The 20,943-nt window shown below is 38.4% G+C and overlaps 2 protein-coding genes across 2 annotated transcripts in view; one reads left to right on the top strand and one right to left on the bottom strand.

The window, feature by feature from the left end:
* Positions 1-8,354, bottom strand: part of CEP128 (centrosomal protein 128) — a 129,503-nt gene extending 121,149 nt beyond the window's left edge. The window contains exons 1-3 of the mRNA XM_062577300.1: positions 8,292-8,354; positions 3,353-3,513; positions 2,377-2,463 (exon numbers count right to left, since the gene is read on the bottom strand). Coding sequence (XP_062433284.1) covers positions 2,377-2,463; positions 3,353-3,499 — 234 coding nt within the window. The 5' untranslated portion in view covers positions 3,500-3,513; positions 8,292-8,354. The remainder of the gene's footprint in view (positions 1-2,376; positions 2,464-3,352; positions 3,514-8,291) is intronic.
* Positions 8,355-17,161: 8,807 nt separating this feature from the next.
* Positions 17,162-20,943, top strand: part of TSHR (thyroid stimulating hormone receptor) — a 61,490-nt gene continuing 57,708 nt past the window's right edge. Inside the window, exon 1 of the mRNA XM_062577012.1 lies at positions 17,162-17,331. Coding sequence (XP_062432996.1) covers positions 17,162-17,331 — 170 coding nt within the window. The remainder of the gene's footprint in view (positions 17,332-20,943) is intronic.

Genomic DNA, 20,943 nt, shown 5'->3' on the forward strand with positions numbered 1-20,943 from the left:
AGTAACAAACACAAATTACTTGAGGCCCCATTTAGCACTACTGGTCAATTCCTTTGATTCCTTTATCACATCCATACAGTAGAAATCTTTAAATAAGCATACTGCAACATGTTGCACTGGCTTCAGTCAGCAAGTAGAACAATATGTCTCCCCTTGTCAGTCAATGCAGTGATTTTATGTTAAATTTATGTTGCCCTTAAAAAGCATTAGACAATTATATTTCTTTTTCCTTCTCAAATTCAAGCTTCCATTATTACTATATATGCCAAGTGTAAAAGCCAAGAAATACCTAAATCAGTAAACCTCACTTTCTTCTCACCTAAAAGAAAGATGTGAAGCATCAGACAGAAAGTATTTTTGATTCCAAATAAATTTCAAATAAAAGCTGGCAATAGAAGTTTAAGGTTATTTTGAATTTAAATGCAGCTATTTTTGAATTCAAATACTCCTTGCAACATTTATATATATACACGTATGTGGCATTAAGCTATAATTCCTGTACACCTGAGTGCTAGGATCAATTTATTCAATTTCTAAAGAGACTGTTTTTAATTTGATACTATTTGAAAATCTTAATGAAGCTGGGTCTGTACCATCATACAAATATCATCAGTTTCCTAGCTTTCATAATTCATACAGCAACACTTTCCAGAAGAATTAATGGCTACAAAGATATTCAGGAAAAAGGTGCTTTTAGAATAAAACATGTTCACAGCTGACAAACATACTCTAAATATGTTTGGTTTTTTTTTCCTTTTGCTTCCTTGTCTTTCTGCTTAAAAAGTAGCAAAATTCCTGAAGTTGTGTGTCCCCAAAATAGTTCCCCCTAAGACAAGTCAGCTCTTAAGCCTTAGGTTAAACAACTATTCTTACCTTGCCACATCCAGCTATGAGAATAATTGCTCGATATCATACTGAAAAAACAAGCTTCTCAGAGAAATTCCTACTTAAATCTTGCAGTCTCTCCAGAAATGTAGCATCACACTGCATTGTGAAAGATTCTTCTCTGGGCTCATTGTTATCAATAAATCATACTTGAGGAACATCATTAATCAAAAGATGGAGGTTATATGGATATGCTGTAGCAACCACAAGCTACAAAATAATTCTGAAACAGCACTCCACCTTTCCCATTATAGTTCTTGCATACACTCTTAGCTTTGATAGTTTCTCCAGCATGCTATTAAAAGAACAAACGAGCAGAGATCCAAATACAACACAACAGTCACCAATTTATAAATGCAAACACATGGTAAGGAGAAAATCTGAAGTTCTTTGTGATCTTTCCCACAAGAGAGAGTCAGACACTACAATATTCAGCATAACTCATTGAACTTAAATGTCTATCTAGCTTGGAAAAAAATATCCTTATATGAACAACCTTGCCTAAAAATGGTAAAACATTCAACCAACTTTATTACCTAAAAACAACAATTCAACTCATTCAAAACTCAGAAACTCATTCAAATGGTTTTTAAGTTTTCTTCTTAAATATTTATTTTAGAAGTAAAAGATTCCCTACTTCCTGATCTCAGATGCTTCTTCCCACACGTATCAAATACATATCACATCTATTCTATACAAAGTGGAAAATTCTGCTGCAGAAAGGGAACAAGAACTCTAATAAAGATGATATCTTTATTCATAAGATAGATTCTATTCTAATATTTAAGGCTCAAGCAGGAAATGGTTATAGCTCAATTTGTGACATAATCAAAGGCTACCTACCTGAAGAGCAGATATTGGTCAGAACAAATTTTTTGAATGAGGTCACACTCACCTGGGTGTTTTTTAACGGACCACCTTTCTGGAATAATGACATAGAACTACATTTTGCATCAGCATGTATTAAAAAGTAGCGACCTTATATTGGTCCTATTCCCATCAGAAATTTCACAAATTCAGTAACTCTTATCCATCTGTTTCAAGTCAAGACCTGCTGCAATTTGTTTGGAGCCAAGTTATAAGCTTCTCTAGCACTATGGGCACTAATCAGTTTCTTTTCTTTGGGTAGTCATCCATTTTCATATTTGTAGACCCTTAGTATTTATGAGATGTTTACGCTTCCTGAAACCAAGAAAGCTGGTCAACAGATTCAAAACTTATTGCAGAATGCAAGAAAAACAGTATAGTCACACACACACACACACAAAAAAATAATTACCTGTTAAGATTTTATCTTATTACAATCTATTTATGCAGAAAAACATGCTGTCTAATATTCTGTTTTAGTAGCGCACATTGTATTTGACATAATAGTATACCATTCTCTTGATATATCTTACCCAATGCTACCAAGTTTTCAATTATGGACATTGTTTTTTATATAAATAAATAAATGTCTTAAGAAACTAAGACATAATGAAAGATGCTCACAGTTGCTATGGCTTCGGTTTGTTCCTTGTTGTATTCTCTGTATTGTCCTAGCATATGGTCAACGTGTCTCAGATTTCTGTTGGTATCCTTAAGGAAAAAAAAAAAAAAAAAAAAAAACAGAGGAAGAAAACTCAAAATAGAAAAGTCTTAAAAAAAAAAAAAAAGTCTGAGAATTCCAAATTATCATGTAAAAAGTACATGATAATGTAAAAAAAAAAGTAGATTAAGTTCTATGAACTCCATTCTTCACCGTAAAAAAGCCCGATCAATATTTCATCATTCAGTTTCTACAGTACTATTTTCATGGCAGCTCTAGATGTCTTAAGCAAGGCCACTGCAGTACCACCCTCCCCTTCCACACAATCCCTCCTCCTCCTCCTCTTCACAAACACTCACGAGACCAGAGGAAGGGCTGCATCAGGTGGCAGACCTGGCTGAAAATCAGCCCACAAGAAGTAATTTGTTTAAAATCTGAATTTCAGAAGAGCAGCAAGAAAGAGGTAAGAAACAGGACAATGCTAAAGAAGAAGCTCTTAAGAATATTGTCATATTATATTTTTATTATCTTATCTCTTTTCTAGCTTGATGATCATGTTCCAGCCAAGATTTTTAAAGTTTAAATTCAGCATTGCATATGGATTTTTCCTCTTCTCAAACATTTAAAAAAAATACATTGTAAATTTGTAATTGAGCTCACAGTTATGCTGTTCAAACTAGAATGGCATAAATTTACAAATATTTCTTCTTATTGTGCTATTCCACATCTAGAATTTATTTGAATTGTAAGCTTTATTACAAGGAAGGAGACCACCTACTGTCAGCTCAGATACTATACAATCAATTTCCCAAATCCTTTTGGGCTTGCAGAGAAAGCCAAGTTTCTCATTGCCACAGTCTCTTACACAACTTCAGAAGTGAAAATATTATGGACATGCAAACACTTAAATATTCTTAACACAGTATTTTGGTAAACAACCTGTAAAGTACTTGCTAAAGTATGGATCTTTTCTGTAACTTCTTCAGCACCATGGTTCCAAGCTCTGTTGCGAGTTGCTCGCAAAGGCAGCCGCCTTCCTATTCGACCCCTAAGAAAGTTGTCTGAATCGCTAGATGAATCTGCCATTGGTATCTTGAAACCTAAGCAGAAAGATCAGAAAGAGTAATGAGTCTTAAATACTGATCCAAACCAAGTAGTCTGACTTGCACAGCATTACAGAAGGAACTTTATAGCCAAACTTAGACTACATCTATATTAGCATTTCTGTTCTGTATATACTTTTGAAGAGATCTCCCAACTATTCTCCAGTTACTGTGTTTATTCACACCAGTGTCAAAACATAAGAAACAGAACCCATTAGGAGAGAGCTAAACCAAAAGATACACTCAAACCACTACCAGGTGTTCAGTATACAAGACCAGACTCTAGCCCAAAGCAAATTCTCTCCAAAAACCTTTCAGTACAGATATCAGGTCTCCACCACCAGTTGTTCTGCTCTGCAGATTCACTCCTCTCTGCATCATAGTACTTGCTAAATAGTATTCAGATTGTCTTTAAAAGAAGGGAAAGTAAGTAAAAACTATGAAAAAACTATAGACTAATCAACTTAATTTTAATATATTGGGGGAAAAAAAAGTAGAAAAAAATTGTTCTCAAAAACACAATGTATCAGTTGATGTTAAATAAAGTAAACTGGTTTGATAATGAGTAATGAAATTTATTAATAAAAAATGTAGTTGCTGAGGTAATTTTTTAAAAACCTTAAGCACACTCAAGACATTCACAATAGTAAGCAAAATAAAACATTAACTAGATTAAGCTTTCATAAAATTGAAGCAAAACTGGCTGAATATCAAAATTCATAGAAGAGTTGAGAGCAATGAAATGTCAAGTTGAAGTAATTGCACTAAATCTTTTCATTAAATGACCTGATAATAGGATTGACTATGTTTATAAAGTTTGCTCCTGACACTATTTGTCCAACAGGGAAACAAATGTTGGCATGGGGAATAGAAGAGGCGAAAAAAAAGGAATATTTGCAAGAGGTGGTACATCCCAAATTAAATATGAATAAACAGGGTCACATTCTAGAAAGAAAAAGCTAACAGCATACAAGACACAAAGCCATTTTTATAAATTCTGAAATATTTTATCTCCCGTATTTAATGCTGATTCAATATAACCTGCTTTACTGCATTCAGGCAATTCAGTTGACTAGAATTCAAAGATTATTTGAGCGATAGGAAATACAGTTTGTGAGAAAATAACAAGAATTGTTGAGTCTTAAGAAGGGGGGAGAGGAAGGTAAGTAGGATAATCTTCAGACATGGGAAAATAAACTATCAAAAAGCTTGAGAATAAACAGTCCTGGCTGCCATAGTTAAGTCAAGTAGTCACTGATTAAAATCAAAACACCAAATAGATAGGTCAGACATCAGAATTAAAAAAAAAAAAAAAAAAAAAAAAAATCAAGCACTGGAACAGTTTGCTTGGAGGTCACAAAATAACCATCATTAGGACTTGTAGCAAGATGCAAGAGAAGCATCTGTTGGGAGAAACAGTTTGAGGCTGTTTAGGGGAAGAGAAAATAGACTGGCAAACTTTTCTGAATTCCTTTCAGTCCTGTATTCAACAAAAAAAAAAAAAAAAAAAAAAAAAAAGCCACAGCATAAAGGCATCATTCTTCTAGCCATTACTGCAGAAGTTTCCAAAAGAAACTATGGTGCATATCCAATTCATATGCTGCACTTTATACAAGACTATATTTCGTTTTTAAAAGGATGTAAATTTGTGTCCCCTACACTTGGATAGATACTTTTTGAAAATGGAAGGAGAGTAAATCAGCATAATCATTCCTGTGCTCAAGTACACCAATAATCCTTAGAGCCATTTTTTGAAGTGATGAATTGATCCCATATGCCCTTCCCTTATCTTACTAAAGCACATTCTCACTGTCAGTACCAACATTCACTGTTCAGTACCTATTACTCTAGTCAACCAAAAAGTATAAGTGAAGCTGAGGAAACAAAAATATGGTATTTTTAAACACAGAAAAAAATAGAAGACATAGTTAGCACTAACAACCTGTAATAATTTTCATATTTACTATAATTCCGTACCCCTCAAAGAAAAAAAAAAAAAAAAAAAAAAAAGCTCTCCTGATAATTACAACATGAAGCTGTATTTTCCCCTTGATCTTTAATGAACCTTCATCTTGACATCAGCAAGATCCATATTCTAGCACATAGACCACAGGTATCACTGATAAACATGAAATATGGCTTCCTTCAAACAAGTTTCATATCACTGGTTCTACAGCTCTTCTGTTCATTAGAGTAATTTTTCATTTCTCCTAAAATTGCACTGTCAGCTCTCTTGGCTAAAATATCTCTACCTGCTCTTACACACCAAAAAATCACAGCTCTGATTTTCCCTTCCACTCTGAACAAAATACATCTGACCAACAGCCTGATCACTCACAACCCAACAAAGGCTGGGTTCAGCAACCAATTTCCAAGCTTAACATAGGTTTTACATTTCAGGCGGTTTGTGAAAGTATCTTTAAGATACGAAGTAAAGGGTGTCTTAAAAGCCTATTAATGACAATACTAAGAACGTAGCACAAAATCACCCTTATTAGGAGGAACTCAGCTCTGAGACTTATGTCTATAGGACATGTATCCATAAGAATTTGGTCTTCAGCTGTTCATGGAGCTTTGTTCCATGTACCTACATATTTTGTTGGACTGTTAGCATTTTTACATTTAAAACACATTTAATTTTAATTATCATAACAAGTGGTTGACATTCAGTATCTGTCATATTTTATCTCAGCTACATAGTCATAGCAAACTTTTTTTTAGCAAATTGGACTCTTCAGAACTGCCTTCAGATTTCCACAGGAAGTAACTATTTCTCTTCTCCTCTCAAACTGGGCAAAAAAGCATATGCTGGACTTATTAATTACATATTTATACCTGTGTACAGAACTGTCTCATTAAATGAAGCTAGAAAACTCACCTCACATTATGCAATTCAGATAGCTTAAATATGAATTAAATAGTTCCAAGTGAAAGACTAGGCTTAACTCTTATTTCAGTCCATTTCCACAACACCATATTTCTTTCTAGAGGCCAAGAGATCAAAAAATAACATCAATTAAAATATTACCACTTTTACCTTAATGAAAGCGGGCTTCTTTAAGGATACCTGCATAGACAGAGGGCACTACTAAGACATGTAAAATTATTCAAATAGTTTAAAGGGTAGAATACCCTGCAGAATACTGTATTTGTTAGTTATTGCATCACAACTGATGAGAACTAAAAAATAAAAATAAAAAACCTACTCAAACTCAAAAGCAAGTGAAGCAAGTGGACATCCGAATACAGCCCTACACATACTTCTTGGTGTATGTCACAAGAGAAATAGGCATTAGTAGAATATAATGAAAAACAGTAGTTGGCTGAAAACAGTTCTGAGAAGTGTCTCAACCATAAGAGCCCCAAATAAAAAAAAATTCTGTAAGATGAAACAGAGTGAAATCAAGATTTACAACAGGAAAAAAAAAATCAATAGTTTTTTTTCAGCTGTCTCATTATGACACTTACTGGCCAAAGCACTAAAGAAAGGCTAGTAAACAGGGAAACATAAAAGAAAATACTAGACCCATGAGGACAATATTTTGAATGAAACCTTTCTATTCAGGCTTAATTAGCATTCCTCTTTGTTCTAACAAGCAACCTAAGAGGAACTGCAGGCACTTCTACGCTGGAAAAGTTTAGCTTCGTATAGGAGTTAACATCTGCATTTTTAAAGGAATTATGAAAATTTCACTTTAGTTATAAAAAATAAAAACATAAAGAAGTAGAAACAAGTACAAATATTTTGTATGAACATTTGCAGAATTGATTAAAACAAAAAGAGCACACTAGTGTTTTTTCCATAAACTTGGATTGATTTCAGTACGTGATCGTATGACCGACTTGACAGGGAGACACTTGCTGGTTTTGTGTCTTTTGCTGGATTTGCTTCTACTTAAATTTTTTCTTGCACAAAGAAGAACAATAATACTCCTTCTTTTCCTTCCTTATTAAAAAAAAATAAAAAAGTCTGTTTCAGCTTCATTGAAGATTTTTTCTTAGAGATCTACAGCATGAAGCAAGCATGAAGCACAACTGACAAAGTTCAGCAGCAACTTCTCCACTTGGAGTGAGCAGAAGTTGAACTCCTGTACAAAACCTGACTACTTTTCAAGCGATTTATCTGCTCAGCTCCACGCAGACTTATCATTTGGTAATTAACTTAGTGCTAAAATCTTGTTTGAAGGCTTATAGTTAAAATCAGCCCCAGAACTCTATAGCCATCCCAGAGAAGAACACAGGACACTCTTCAGGCCATTTTCTTGCAGGGCTCCTGCTTGTGCCAGAAACTTTCAAAAGGCCAGGAAGGTGACACGACAGGGTGTCATTTCACCATCAGGCTTTCAGGCTTTAGGGGATCAGTAATACAGTTCTACATTCTATTGTCATCCTGTGACACCACATTCCCACCACACTTCAACCCTAGGTCACAGAAAACAGGAAAAAAAAAAAAAAAAAAAAAAAAAAAAAAAAAAAAAGCTGAGCTAACATCCTTCCCTAAACCTTCTCCTGTTTTACCCTCATCTGACCCCAGCTAAGCGTCCTGCACGGCATTTTCGCCCCATTTCCGCGCGGCTGGCAACGCCAGCGCTGGCTCCGGCCCCGGCCCGCTCCTCCCACAGCCAGCGGCGGCCCGCCGCCCGCGCATGATACCTTCGCCACGGCCCCCGGTCTCCCCTCCCCGCACATCGGCTCCAGCACGGCCCGGGCGCAACCTCCCCGCAACGAAGCCGGCCCCTTTACTGGGGACCTCCAACCGCCCCCACGGTACCAACCGCCCAGCGTAGCTTCGCGCCCTCTGCGCCTCGCCGCTATGGCAACTTGAACTAGCCGCCTTGCTACTATCGGCCAGAGCTGCCTTCCGGGCGCAGGGCCCTCCGCAAGGCACTATGGGACGGGTAGTCCACAGGGAACGAGCCTGCTCTAGGAGAGCTACAGCAGAGGACTTCAGCTCCCAAGAGACTTTGCGGTCAGGGCGGGCGAGCCAAGGCTGAGACGCCCGCCGTAGCGGTAATGGAAGGGCAGGCCTACTCTGCGGCCCTAGCGCCGGCGCCGCGCTGTGAGGACGTCATTGGTTCCGCGTGGCGACGGCTGAGGGGGGCGGGACGAGCGCGGCAGTGAGCACGGGCCCGGCCTTCGCCTTCGGGCGCGTGGGCTTTCAGCTGCAGCCGCTGCACGGACAGAAGTTTCATGTATGCTTGTTTGTCAAATTTTACAACTAAATAAACATTATAAATACAAACAAATATTGTTTCCCTGGTGAAGCAAGTGTCTGTAACCGTACGTATCCAGAGACTGGCTAATCCACTCTGAAAGGAGGATGTAAGCTACTTCAAACACGTCTTCTTGCAAGAAAAGTGTCTCCTTTCCTATTTCTTGACTTTGACATTTCTCTAAGCCAGAAAGCTCCCTGTTCACAAATTTATATTTACTGCAATTGTGTATAGTAAAAAATAATAAAAAAATTAGGGCCTGCTAGGGCCTCCCAGTTTTGCAGCTGACAGAGAGCCTGCTCCTCCACAGACTCCCAGAACTCATCCACAGCCAGATTTCTTTTTCTACCCCAGTAGCTTCTCAGGCCTTCACACAAGGATGAAAGGGAAGGAGTGTATCCTGAATGGTGGCTGGTGCCAAGAGTTCATTTTCACATATCTGTGGAGGAGAGAAAGAAAAAGGATGCATACTGCTTCTTGGTAATATCTGGAGACCATCCCCCCACAGACACTTGTATGTGGGCCCTTATATGCAGGGCCAGAGATTGCAATTTATGCAGCAGGAATCTCAGACGAGACTCGTTCTCTTACAGACCTGTCCTAAGAGGGCTATTTGAAGGAGAACTCCAAAGAGTGACCCTTGAGTACTGCTGAGAGTTGCTCCCAGTGGTGGGTGGTTCCCCAGGTCCTGCCTAGCAATCCATGCATCCTTTGCAGGTAGCTTTTTGCAAGAGTGGGAAAAGACAGCTAAGGAAGGTGCAGGCAAAGGGAGGAGGAAGGGGGAGAAGCTGACCTGTGTAACGGCTATGGTAACAGAGCTTCTCTTCTGTGCCTTTTCAGACTGCTCTGAAGGGAGAATGTATTGCGAATCTCATGCTGCTGCAGGTGCCCACAATACAAAGCAGAGAATTGCAGCAACAGGCGGAGTGCCATCTCTGTGTTTCGTAAAGTTAACTCATGTCACACTGTTGCCCAGCCAAATCAAAGTATGATCTGAATTTTGTATTATAAGGCTGCTGTGACAGTTAGGTCTTTTTCTCCATCTCGGGTACAAAAAGCATCAGAGCTTCCTATATGAGATGTTTGCATCAATGTTGAACACCTAACTTGCTATCAATTCAATCCAGTGGAGACTGATGCCAGTGCCTGAGACCATCAAACTGGGCACAACTACTAGTCACAAAGACTGTACTAACGTACATATATCAAGTGGGAAGGTAACCAGGCAGAGCAAAGAGCATTTGCTATATATGTATATATTGGTCCTATGTTGCAATAGGAGAAAGCAGGTGCTTCCGGTGCTTCAGACCACTATTTTTACACAGTCACATTGCTCAACATTGTCAGATACAACCTTATCACACACATGGCAATTCTTTAGCACATGCATGTGAAATAAGGCTTTTGCCAGTGACTAATGCATAGTTTTACATGACCTCATCAAGCTTAAGCTTGAGTGATATGAAAAGTCAAGTACAAATACTGTTAAAGAAAACAAGTGATCAGTCATGTAGGACTTCTGGACTACACACATATATTTATATAAAATACATGTATTTATCTTTGCTGAAAAAGAGAGCTAACAATCAAGATCCCACCACTCACACCAGAGAAGAAGGCACAAAGCCAGTGATGTATTCAGTCTCAATTAATTCAATAAACACTAGTGTAAGGTAACAAGTTGATTAAATCTCACTGTGTTTGCTGCATAACATACATTTACTACAAACTCCTAGTGTCTTTCCTCTATTCTCTGCAAGATTCAGGGAATGAGACAGGAGATAAACAAGTACAAGAAGGTTGTTAATAAGGGTGACTAATTTACCAGTGTGATTAACTTAATAAAGTCATTAAGGACTTTTCCCAGTGCCTGAGCATGTAGATTCCCAAACTAGTTGATTCTCAGACTAAGTGGATACACAAAGTTTTTTTAGTTGCTTTGCTGTATGTTTCTTCAGAAGGGGAGGAGGCTATGGTTTGTGTACACATATTTGTGGCAATATCCAAATAGGAACATAAGATAAAAATGCCATACTGACTCAGGTCATTGGTCCATTTGACCCATAATTCCACTCAACAACGACAGTAGGAAATGCTGTTTAGGAAGACAGCAACAAGTAGTCACCCTACTAGTTTTCCCAGCATCCACATTTCTCATGCCAGAGATTTAAGAAGGTATATCCATGACTGTTTTCTTTGGCATATATTTATATACCTGCAGCCCCTAAATTCAACTAATCTTGTGTGCCTCCACAAGGTCCTGGCAATGAATTTTAGAGGTTCGCTACTGGCTGTGTGGAAGACTTCTTTCTTTCTACTCCATGGCTGTGTAACTTAAGAGCCTTTGCTGGGGACCTTGAGGCAAGCTATTTGAAAAGCCAAGTTAACTGTATCTAAATTTCTATAGACTGCTTCAGAAGACTTCAAAAATTTGTGAAGAAGGCTTTCTTTCAGAAAAACTGTATTGCCTATTTCTCCAAAGATCTTATTTATATGTGTGCCCTGGCTGGGGCAGCCGAGGCCTTGGGGCTCTCACAGAACAAACTGTGACTACAGACCTCTGGCTGACATTTCTAGCTATGCTAGAAACTGTGATGTAAATGATGTCATCACGATGTTTATGACATAACTTTTCCAAGAATTTAGCCAGCTCCTGTGGAAATAGCCTGTGGCCAGCCTTCACAGTTATTAGACCTCCCATTAGGGGCATCCAGTGCCTGCCTATCACTCAGGACTTCAGTCTAGAAAATACATATTAAACAGTCGTCGCTCCTATTGAAACCTGTTCAGAACATTACAATTTCAGTATCAGCCCTGCTATTTTTTTGGTCTGCAATCTTTTATAGTTGCTATTTTTGAGTCTTTAGTAATGTCTAGGAAGATACTTATTCCTTGCATGAGCTCTTCTTGGGCTGCCATTGCTATGACAGAGCAGCTGGCATTACCAAAGATTCTAGTACCAATACCTATGTGCATGGTCCTCCTCCTACTAAACAGAATGTAATTCTTAATACTTTGAGCTCAGTGAAGGAAGGAAGGAACTTACCCTTCCTCATATGTAAGAGCTTGAGGCACAGTTACTATGGAGTAGCTGATGCAAGTAGCCTATTATTAAAGGCCATTAGCATAAGGATACTTTTAATACACCAAAGGGATGAATATGGGTTTATGATAACCCACTAAAATGACTCAGATCTTGACACTACTTATCTGCTCACCAATAAAATTATTATTCCTTTGCCTAGTCCACACGCAATAATCCATCAAAAGTAGTAGTGTTTGTATGAAAGGCGGAGTGGAATATGCCACCATTTCAAATCAAGACAACAGGTTGACATTTTCTTTTCAGTTACAAATAATCCTTTTACCATCTACAGAAAGAACAATCACTCTTGTAATTTAAAAAGAAAAAATATATTAGAACAGTAATAGAAACAAATAAGCAATACAGTAATTAAAAATTAACTTTTAAGCAGGGCAACTGATTCCTCTAACTTTCTCTTCTGCTTCTGAATGCTGCCAGTGAAACCTGCATAATTTCAGATTGACAATAAAATGTTAGATGCTATAATGTTCAATACTTCTGGGATTTCACAAGAGATATCCACTTTATTTGGACTCCTTATTTACAAGGGTGTGCTGAGATTTGTTATATGCAATAATGTGATTAAGAAGTTGGAATGATTGAATTAACTTGTTATACATTAAAGGGATTACAGACTGCCTCATATTATTGTATAGAGCAAAGCCATAAAGCTTGCAGAACTACAGAAATTCGAATTACTTTAAAAGGACATCTTTTCTATAAACCTATATAGAGTAGTATTTGCTTCAATTCATTTAAATTCTACATTAGCTGTTTCATGAACCTGAATAGGACTGATATCCAATGATGTTGACTTATCTATATGTCTAAGGCATTTTGATTAAAACAATTCATCAATGTACTCAGTGGCAGATTTTGGGAGCTTCCTTGCTGTTCTAAGATTTATTGAAAACTTAACAAAAATGAATAACTCTGTTCGTTAAAGCTGGGTTTTCTGTGGCTAAGTGTTTGCATGACTAGCTTCCTGTGGAAACCCTCACTTCAGTTCTTCAGTTATCCATAGACAGCCCTGGGAGAAAAAACAAAAGCAAATTGCCAAGCCAAGTGACACACAGACAGACATACACACTCCTGGAAGGAGGTTGCTGTTTTCTTAAGTGCCTTCTATTTCTTACAGTTTTAAAGGTAGTAGTATTTTTCATTCAATGGTACTGCTTTCTAATGTAGCCTTTTTATTTCTGTCTATTTCAAAAGCAAATTATGTAAGAAGAAAAAGTTAGTACTGATTGTTAAGCCTCCATACATCTAATTGAAGATGCTCTTAAAACAATATATTAGGACTGAAATCTTTTCAAAAATTATTTTTTGGCAAATAAATTAGAGGATATATTATAGCTGATGTTAATTCTATAACATTTAAGTTTGTAATAGTTCTTTCTGTTTAAAGGCCTAAGTGGCCTAAAATCTTAATTCTTGAAATTCTCCTCAAATTCGAAGTAAAAAATGCCTTAAAACTGGAGATCTAAGCTTGGGTTCATTTTGAGCCCATGTGCTTGAGATATGTACTTGGGAGAAAAAACAAGCTAATTTCTAAGTAATTTCTACCACTATTTCTCCTAGTCTTCCCACCCAATCAAAACAAGTTCTCAGAAATGGAGTGGATCATTCCCTGCTTGATATTTTTCAGCACTTAATAAAACTGGTGCACAGCTGTTGACCCTTTTAGGAAGCAATGCTGAAAACATTAATTATGGAGGCACTTTGGGTTAGGTTGTTAGAGGTTAGCATGTGACAAAGACAATAGTACGGTGTGTACATGTGCAGAAGGACCGAGATATTTCCTAGGCACCCAGTTTGCTTTTGACACAGGTGACTGTAGGAAAGCGAAGGTGATAGTAGTACCTGAACTGCAGCCTTGAATGGTCTGCTCGTTGGAGAATGATCAGCAGACATGTTATTACTGCTTGTTACTGCCTGAGACTTCGAGATTTTCACATTTTGCTGGCAGAAATTCACCCTGAGGACTTTGTTCAAAAAGCATCTATGCCGAATATGTACACTGAGGGACCATCCAGCAGAGCAGATTTGACCTTATTCAAAGTGTAATTTACATGCTGCATGTTACCCTAGATTGCTTTGCATCCAAACCACCAGTTGCCCATCTGTCCTACAGATTAGGTGATTCCAGTCCCTGTGAGAATTACAAAGCCGTACTCCTGTACCAAATCTTACATTTTTGCAAGTAGCAACAGAAAGTAGAAGGCTGCCATTCACGTCAGGGAAATATGGTGAAAACGCAGCGGAAGCTCAGTCAGCTATCAGACCAGATGGCATATTAGACAGATAATGACTCTGTTGAACTTTGCATCATCTCTCTTTGAGATGATGCAAAAAGTGATGACTGAGGTAGAGCCTCATGCACAAAAATGAAAGGATCACCTATGGAGACAAAATTTCAAAATATGGAAGGTAACAGATATCGAGATCTAGAATAAATTTAACCTTGATTGACCAGAAACAACCAACATGGAATCCCTCTCAGCACTAAAAGCAGATCACTCTTTTCTCCTTTGTGCTGGCAACATCTGATTCCCACGGCTCTACTACTAACTAGTTTAAATTCAGAAAAATGATAACCAAACAGATGATTTATCAGGTTCCAATGGCCACATGTAACAGAGATCATACTCTCTTTCAACTGATGGATACACAAGAGGTTACAACAAATTACCCCAGAAGTACTGTCACTAAAGAAGGGATATATATCCAAAGTCTCTTCCTGCTAGCCAGGCTTTGCTTATCAACAAGTGTCAGGCAATATTGTTTGCTGGATGAACAGATGTATGACTCGTACTCACTGCCTGGGAATAAACTGTAGGACAGACTCATAACTCACAGGAGACTTGGTTCCAGAGAAGACAGAAACCATTTGTTTTGCCGGATGATTTTTGTACTGACCTGCGTCAATCTGGGACAAAAAAAAAAGTATTTCTTTGCCCAATACAAAAGCTTTGTCATGTCCTGTTGCTAATACTGCTACACTACCCACAGGAAAAGCTAGACAGTAAGAACAAGCCACCAGAGAATTTTGCTATTTTCAGGAAAAATCCTAGGCTGTAGCACTGTCTGAATTTTGTAATACATAGCATATTAGGTAAAGTTAACTAAGTGGCTGATTACTATCTTTAAGCAGAGGACCCAAATCTGGCCTTGCTTTACTTCACTAAACTTTTACTCTTGTTTGCTCTTTGATGTATTTGCATTTCTTTTTTGAAAATTATGATCATATGGCTTCAGCAGCCTAAATTCTGGAGACCATAGTGTGTGGGGAGATATACAGAGGCAAGACTGGCACAGTGCCTCCCCATAGAAGGGGTAGGCACTGAAGTGATCCTTCTAGATCTGGGAAAGGTCAATGGGATGTTTTGAGACACATAGCAAGGAACCCTAAGCTTGTATCACAACTTTAGCTGTCCCTTCTCATGAGTTGCCCTCAAAAATTAGTAAGACTTTGAAGACTTATGACATGATACAATTGTGTTCCACAACTATGAATATAATAGATGCGTAAGAATGTGTGTCTTGATAGCAACAATAAGGGAGTAGACCAGCCAGCAGATTGTTCTGCATACAAAAAGTTTTGGTAACTCTGATGATGTTGCATTTGCTGACCCTGAATTACTGTGACACACAGGATATGGTGTGGCTAACTTCCACGGGGGCTGGGCTGGGATGAGATGGGATAGCAGGCCAGAAATAGATGTGCTTCCACCTTCAGAACTTGTACTCATTTATGTCTTTCTTCTTCCTGAAACTTGTCTCCCTCAGCACTGATCAAAATGATACAGTTATGGATGAGCTTCACACCTGACTTTATGGCACACAGTCACACCCTTTTCCTTGCCTGTTTCTCAGTGGAGCGCTCAGCTCCCTTGTTCATCTGCCTTGAAATACAGTGATCTACCTGTTACTTCATTTTATTTAGACAGATCAGCATGGACAACAAAAGGTGGTAAGAGGTGATGGCTCTTCAGGCTGCAGAGGGAGTTGCAGATAGGAGCAGTGTGCAAGGAAGACATAGCTGAGTGGAGCATGAAGTTTTTTGGACAGCCAGCATGCCCAGGGGAACTTTACTGTTGGTGCAGTATGAACTTGCCTAGGGTACTCTTACTGTGACAAGGTGGTTCAACCTGCATTACTTTCACTATGATACCCCTAAAAATACACCCAACAAATCTATTTGTTGTTGGGATTCCTCACTTGAAGAAGATCTAGTGCTAAAATAAGATCTAGTGCTAGCATAACATTTAGCACCAACATAAGGTCAGGATTTAAATTTTATCCCTTTATGAGCATGGAATTATTTTCTCACCTTAAAAAGATATGCTATGGCCATTAATTATATTTAGGAAGCACATACTGACTTAAATTACTGTTAAAGAGTTAGAGTAAAATAATATCTACTATGTTGTACTCATTACTTTGAGTACAACTTTACCTAGAGAGTTACAAACATTTTTGTTGAAAGCACACCTATACATCTACAAAAATTGTATGGAGAAAAAAATACTGGCACTTAGTTAAAAAAGTTAAGGGAATGTGAACACAGCAGGTTGCTGCTTCAGTTGATGATAATTCCACCTGATTTCTCTCAAGATTAGAGATTTTTTTCCTTCATTAGTTTTGGGGGAAAAGATTTCATCTTTCCTGATAATGTGGAAAATGGTTGTTCTCTCATTTCCATTTTGCTCATGTGATTTTAAAAATTATTCTTTATTTTCGATTTTTTAAGCCCTTTCTTTGCCTACTTTATAGTTAATGCATATCTGCTTTATAGTTAGTGAGTTTTTATGGAGTGAAAAAAACCTGGCTTTGCTACTTTTACAGGTGACTGAGGATAGCACTCACACTGCATCCACCCTCCTCCCTTCTTCAGTGATGCTAGACAAAGCATTCACGGCTCGGCGGGCTTGCCCCACTGCCTTTCTGGGAGGCGACGCAGTTTGGTACCAGCAGCTCTGCCCCGCTGCACCCCCGGCACAGGGCCGGGTCGGGCAGTCCCTGCTGCCCGCGGCAGGTGGCCCCGGCGCAGCGCGGGGCCGGCGGAGGCGCGGCGGAGGCGCGGCGGCAGCGGCGGGGTTGGCAGGCGGGAGGCGGCGAAGATCCACGCGGGGCCTGGGGGCTGCCCGAAGGAGCGGGCGCGCTGTGCTTGGTGCCACCTTTCTCTCCCTGCTCAGGGCGGAGGCGAACGTCGTCCGGCAAAGGTGCCGCCTTTCTCCGAGCCGCTTCTCCCCACCGGGCAGCACCGCGTGCCCCGCGACTCTAGTGCTTCGGCCCTCGCGCTCCGGAGAAGCGAGGGACAGAGGAGGAAAGAGGGCGGCAGAAGATGCTGTGCCTCCCGGTGGCCTTCCAGCTGCTGCTGGTGCTGGCGTTGTGCAGCCAAGGCACAGAGAGGTGTCCTTCAGCCTTGTGCGAGTGCTCTGACTGGGATGACTACAAAATCACTTGCAGGGACATCCACTTCATTCCCAGCCTTCCGCAGGACACCCAGACTCTGTGAGTACATTGATGTGATTCAGGGGAGGCTGTAATCCTCTGTGTGTATTCGTGCTTCGCAGGCAGGAGATGCAGTGAGCTTGCACACCCTGTGAGACTGGGGAGGGAATAGGCAATAGGCAGAGTGCTAGGACTTAGCTGGAAGCACAGCACAACAGGAAAAAGCACCATGTAGAATCCATGTGTACTCAGTGAGACACAAGAAAAGTGACCCTCCAGCCTTAAGAAATAGTTATCCTTTGAGCCTTAAAAGTTCTGGGTGGGATATCAGAAAATCAAGTCACTGGACTCTGTAGGCTAACTGAATGGGAAGATGGATTCTGTGTGGCATGTTCCTGCAGGGTGAGGGGAAAGAAGGATAAAGCAAACAGCTTTTTTAACGTGCCACCTCGCAAACAGTTCCATGAAAGTTTCTGCGCACTTTCAGCTTCTTTGCCAAAACCTGACAAAAAGAACTCACGGGAACAGAAAATGCGAGTATACCATTTAGGAGACAGTCAAAATATTTTGTAAAAACAGGAGTGTGGAGTATGGGATATAGCAGGAAATTTGGGGCTTCCCAAAGTGATATGCATTGTCAGAGTATCCAGGTACCTAAACACAAGTGTTTAGTACCATCACAGGCACCTCAGAATATCTTGTCTGGGCTTCAGCTGCCACTCCAGAAGAATGTGTGTGTCTCGTGTCCTGTGCTGTATCTGTCAGCCCCATAGAGATGTCTGAGATAGCCAACTAAAAGGGCTCCAGTCAACTAAATGTAAGCACCTGAATTACTCAATTTAAGACACAATTTAACATTTTTGGTTTGAGATACTGTACTTTTGTGTATGTGTTATAATTTGGTTTGAAATTGCAGTAATGTCAGTATGTGTAACACATAGTATGTGCTTTGAAATCTGTCATGTTAATCTAGAAAATAAATGATCAGCAATTTCAGTTTATAGAAAAAATATGTCTTTTTTTCATACAGGCATTTAAGATGTTAATAGAAAAAATGAGATCACATAATTGAATTGTATATTTTCTTTGAAAAATGCTGGTATAGTAACTGCAAAATGCCTATCTATACAGGCTTAAGGATAAAGTACTTAGGTTATTGGAATTCTAATGTTTTAAACATCAGTTGCAATGGGGGACTGTAAAATCATAAGCTGCTTTTAGAAGACAATAACTCTGAGTGGGAATTTTATTTCCCTGAAAAAAATAATTAACAACAAGAATTGAAAAAAAAATTCTGATTATTTGAGTGTATCCTAATCACCTGTACCAATGGGGATGACGCTTGCAAACTGCAAGGGTATTGTTTAACATAGTCACTGCAAGACAAGGGAAAATTTGAGCAAATGAAGATTATGATTCTACACTGTATGGTATAAAAGGTCGAATACAGTATGGTCTGTTTGGTTTGTAAATAAATGATAAAATTCTCCATGGAAGTAAGGAAAACAGCTTTTTTAAAAAAAGACTTTCTGTGTTACTATCTGGATTGCTGAAGTCTGGCAGACTCTTTCTAATTCTGTACTTCCTTGCTATAGGCAAATGACTTGATCTTTCTTTCAGTCTCATATATTAAATAGGTGCTTTTTTTTTTAAGCTGTTTTCCATTCAGAGCACTTTCAAACATTTCAAGGTGAGTTATTTTAACCTAAAGGGTGAAATAATAAAAATGTTTTTCCTAAACAAGTGTGAGGTGTTTGTAGTATTTTGCATCCTTCTGCCTTATAACTGGCAACATTTCTTAATTAGAGACAAAAGATTCCAAAATAATTAACATTTCTATTATTAAAAACAAATGAAGCATTCTTTTGAAGTGACGAATGTACGTGCATATATGTGTGTATTGCATGTTGAAAACCTCTAAAAATTTCCCCAAGTCTGGCAACTTTGTTACTTTGGATGAAGACCTTTCGCTTCATGGTTGTTACACACAAATCTCAAGTTTTAAGATTTTTAAAGTCTTACATGGCTGTTCAGTTTTGTAAAATCTGTAAAGCTGAGAGATTGTGGTGAATCTGGGAACACCTTACCAGCTTTTGGAGATGAAGAATTCTTTTCAGTGTACAAGATCTTGAGCTTCAATTAAAACTCCATTCAGATTATTCATTTGGGACTGCTCTCCTTTCTGTGCCCTACTTTAGGAGAATGGTGTGTGCCTGTTTATTTAACAAGACATGCTTGTAAGAAATCGTAAAAAATGTTTCTTTCCAAACTCCTCTAGTGGAACAGTGTCACGAACTTGGGGAAAGTTTGTTTGATTTAGATTGATTTTAATGTATTTGTCCAAATGTAGTTAATGCAGGTGCACATCCAGAACAGCTCAGTGCACAAAAAATGTTTTTGGAGCTGCTTATTTTTCATACATACATACATATATATATGTATGCATATATATATATATATTTTTTCAGAGGAAACAAGATGAGAGAAAAAGATTTTATATATATATATATTACAGGCAGATCTTGTCATGCTGCCTAAAGTTACAGATTATATACCAATGCCATACCATGCAGGGAAAGCAATTCTAAGCAGTATGAAGAAAGAGTACCATCTCATAACTGTTCCCCAAAGTGCTTTCATCTCTCTCCTCAAGCCCCTATATATTACTGGACAATAGGCAGTATCTTCTGGGGTTAGTTCAGAGCTGTATGTGAACTGAAGATCATTTCACTCAAAATAAATAAGGGCTGAGCTCTCTCTGTTTTTGTTTGTTTGTTTGTTTATTTTATTTTTTTCTAGAAGAGAGGCTAATAAGGCTTCTGTCCTCTGCCTAGATGCTATTTTCGCATCACATTGATCACATTTGGTTGAAATTAGACAAGAAGAAGTTAGGGAGGAGAGTGGAACAGACAGATGAATAAACACAAAGACAGCACATTCTTTAGGAATATACTCTTTACATGAGATAATAAGCTACCATTATGCATCTGCTTCAGGCTAATAGCCATATGTAGGATACTGGTCTTCAATAAATGCAAGATAAGCCCCTTCAGGGGCAAGTAACCATGACATATGTCACATCTACTACTTGCTAAGGGTGAGCACAGGGACAGCAGGGTAACAAGGTGCCATGTGTCAGCTAGTTTATTTAGTTCCCCATGCTGTTGTTGACTTTTGATAAAAAAGAGTTACAATAACTGTGTAATACATTTTATTCATTTACAATTTGATATTTAGAACTAACAATGAAGATATAGCAAATATTCCTAAATACTTATTTATAAAATATCTTTTTGAACTAGAGAACAAGATATGTAGAGACTTACCAGTTTTTTCTGTGAGAGCTGCATCATTACTGTCTACATTCTTCAAAAGCCTAATGAGTGTTTTAGAGCATTTTGAACTCACAGAAGCTATCAGTAAAACTGAAGGAGATGGAGTCACTGTTTTACATTGAAAAAATTTTTTGATTTAAAGTATTTCCACAGAATCTGTTTTAGGGATTGTATTAAATTTAAAAATATTCTACCTTTAGGTAAGCTCACTACTGTTGTCATTTGCTTTCCTACTTCAAGAACCAAAGCCTTATACTATGAGTTTGAGTCTTGAAACAACTAAATAACCAGACTAAGTATTAAAAAATCTAGTTGGAAGGGGTTACTTTAAAAAATC

The sequence above is a fragment of the Rhea pennata genome, chromosome 5 (genome assembly GCF_028389875.1).
Source record: "Rhea pennata isolate bPtePen1 chromosome 5, bPtePen1.pri, whole genome shotgun sequence".
Lineage (NCBI taxonomy): Eukaryota > Metazoa > Chordata > Aves > Rheiformes > Rheidae > Rhea > Rhea pennata.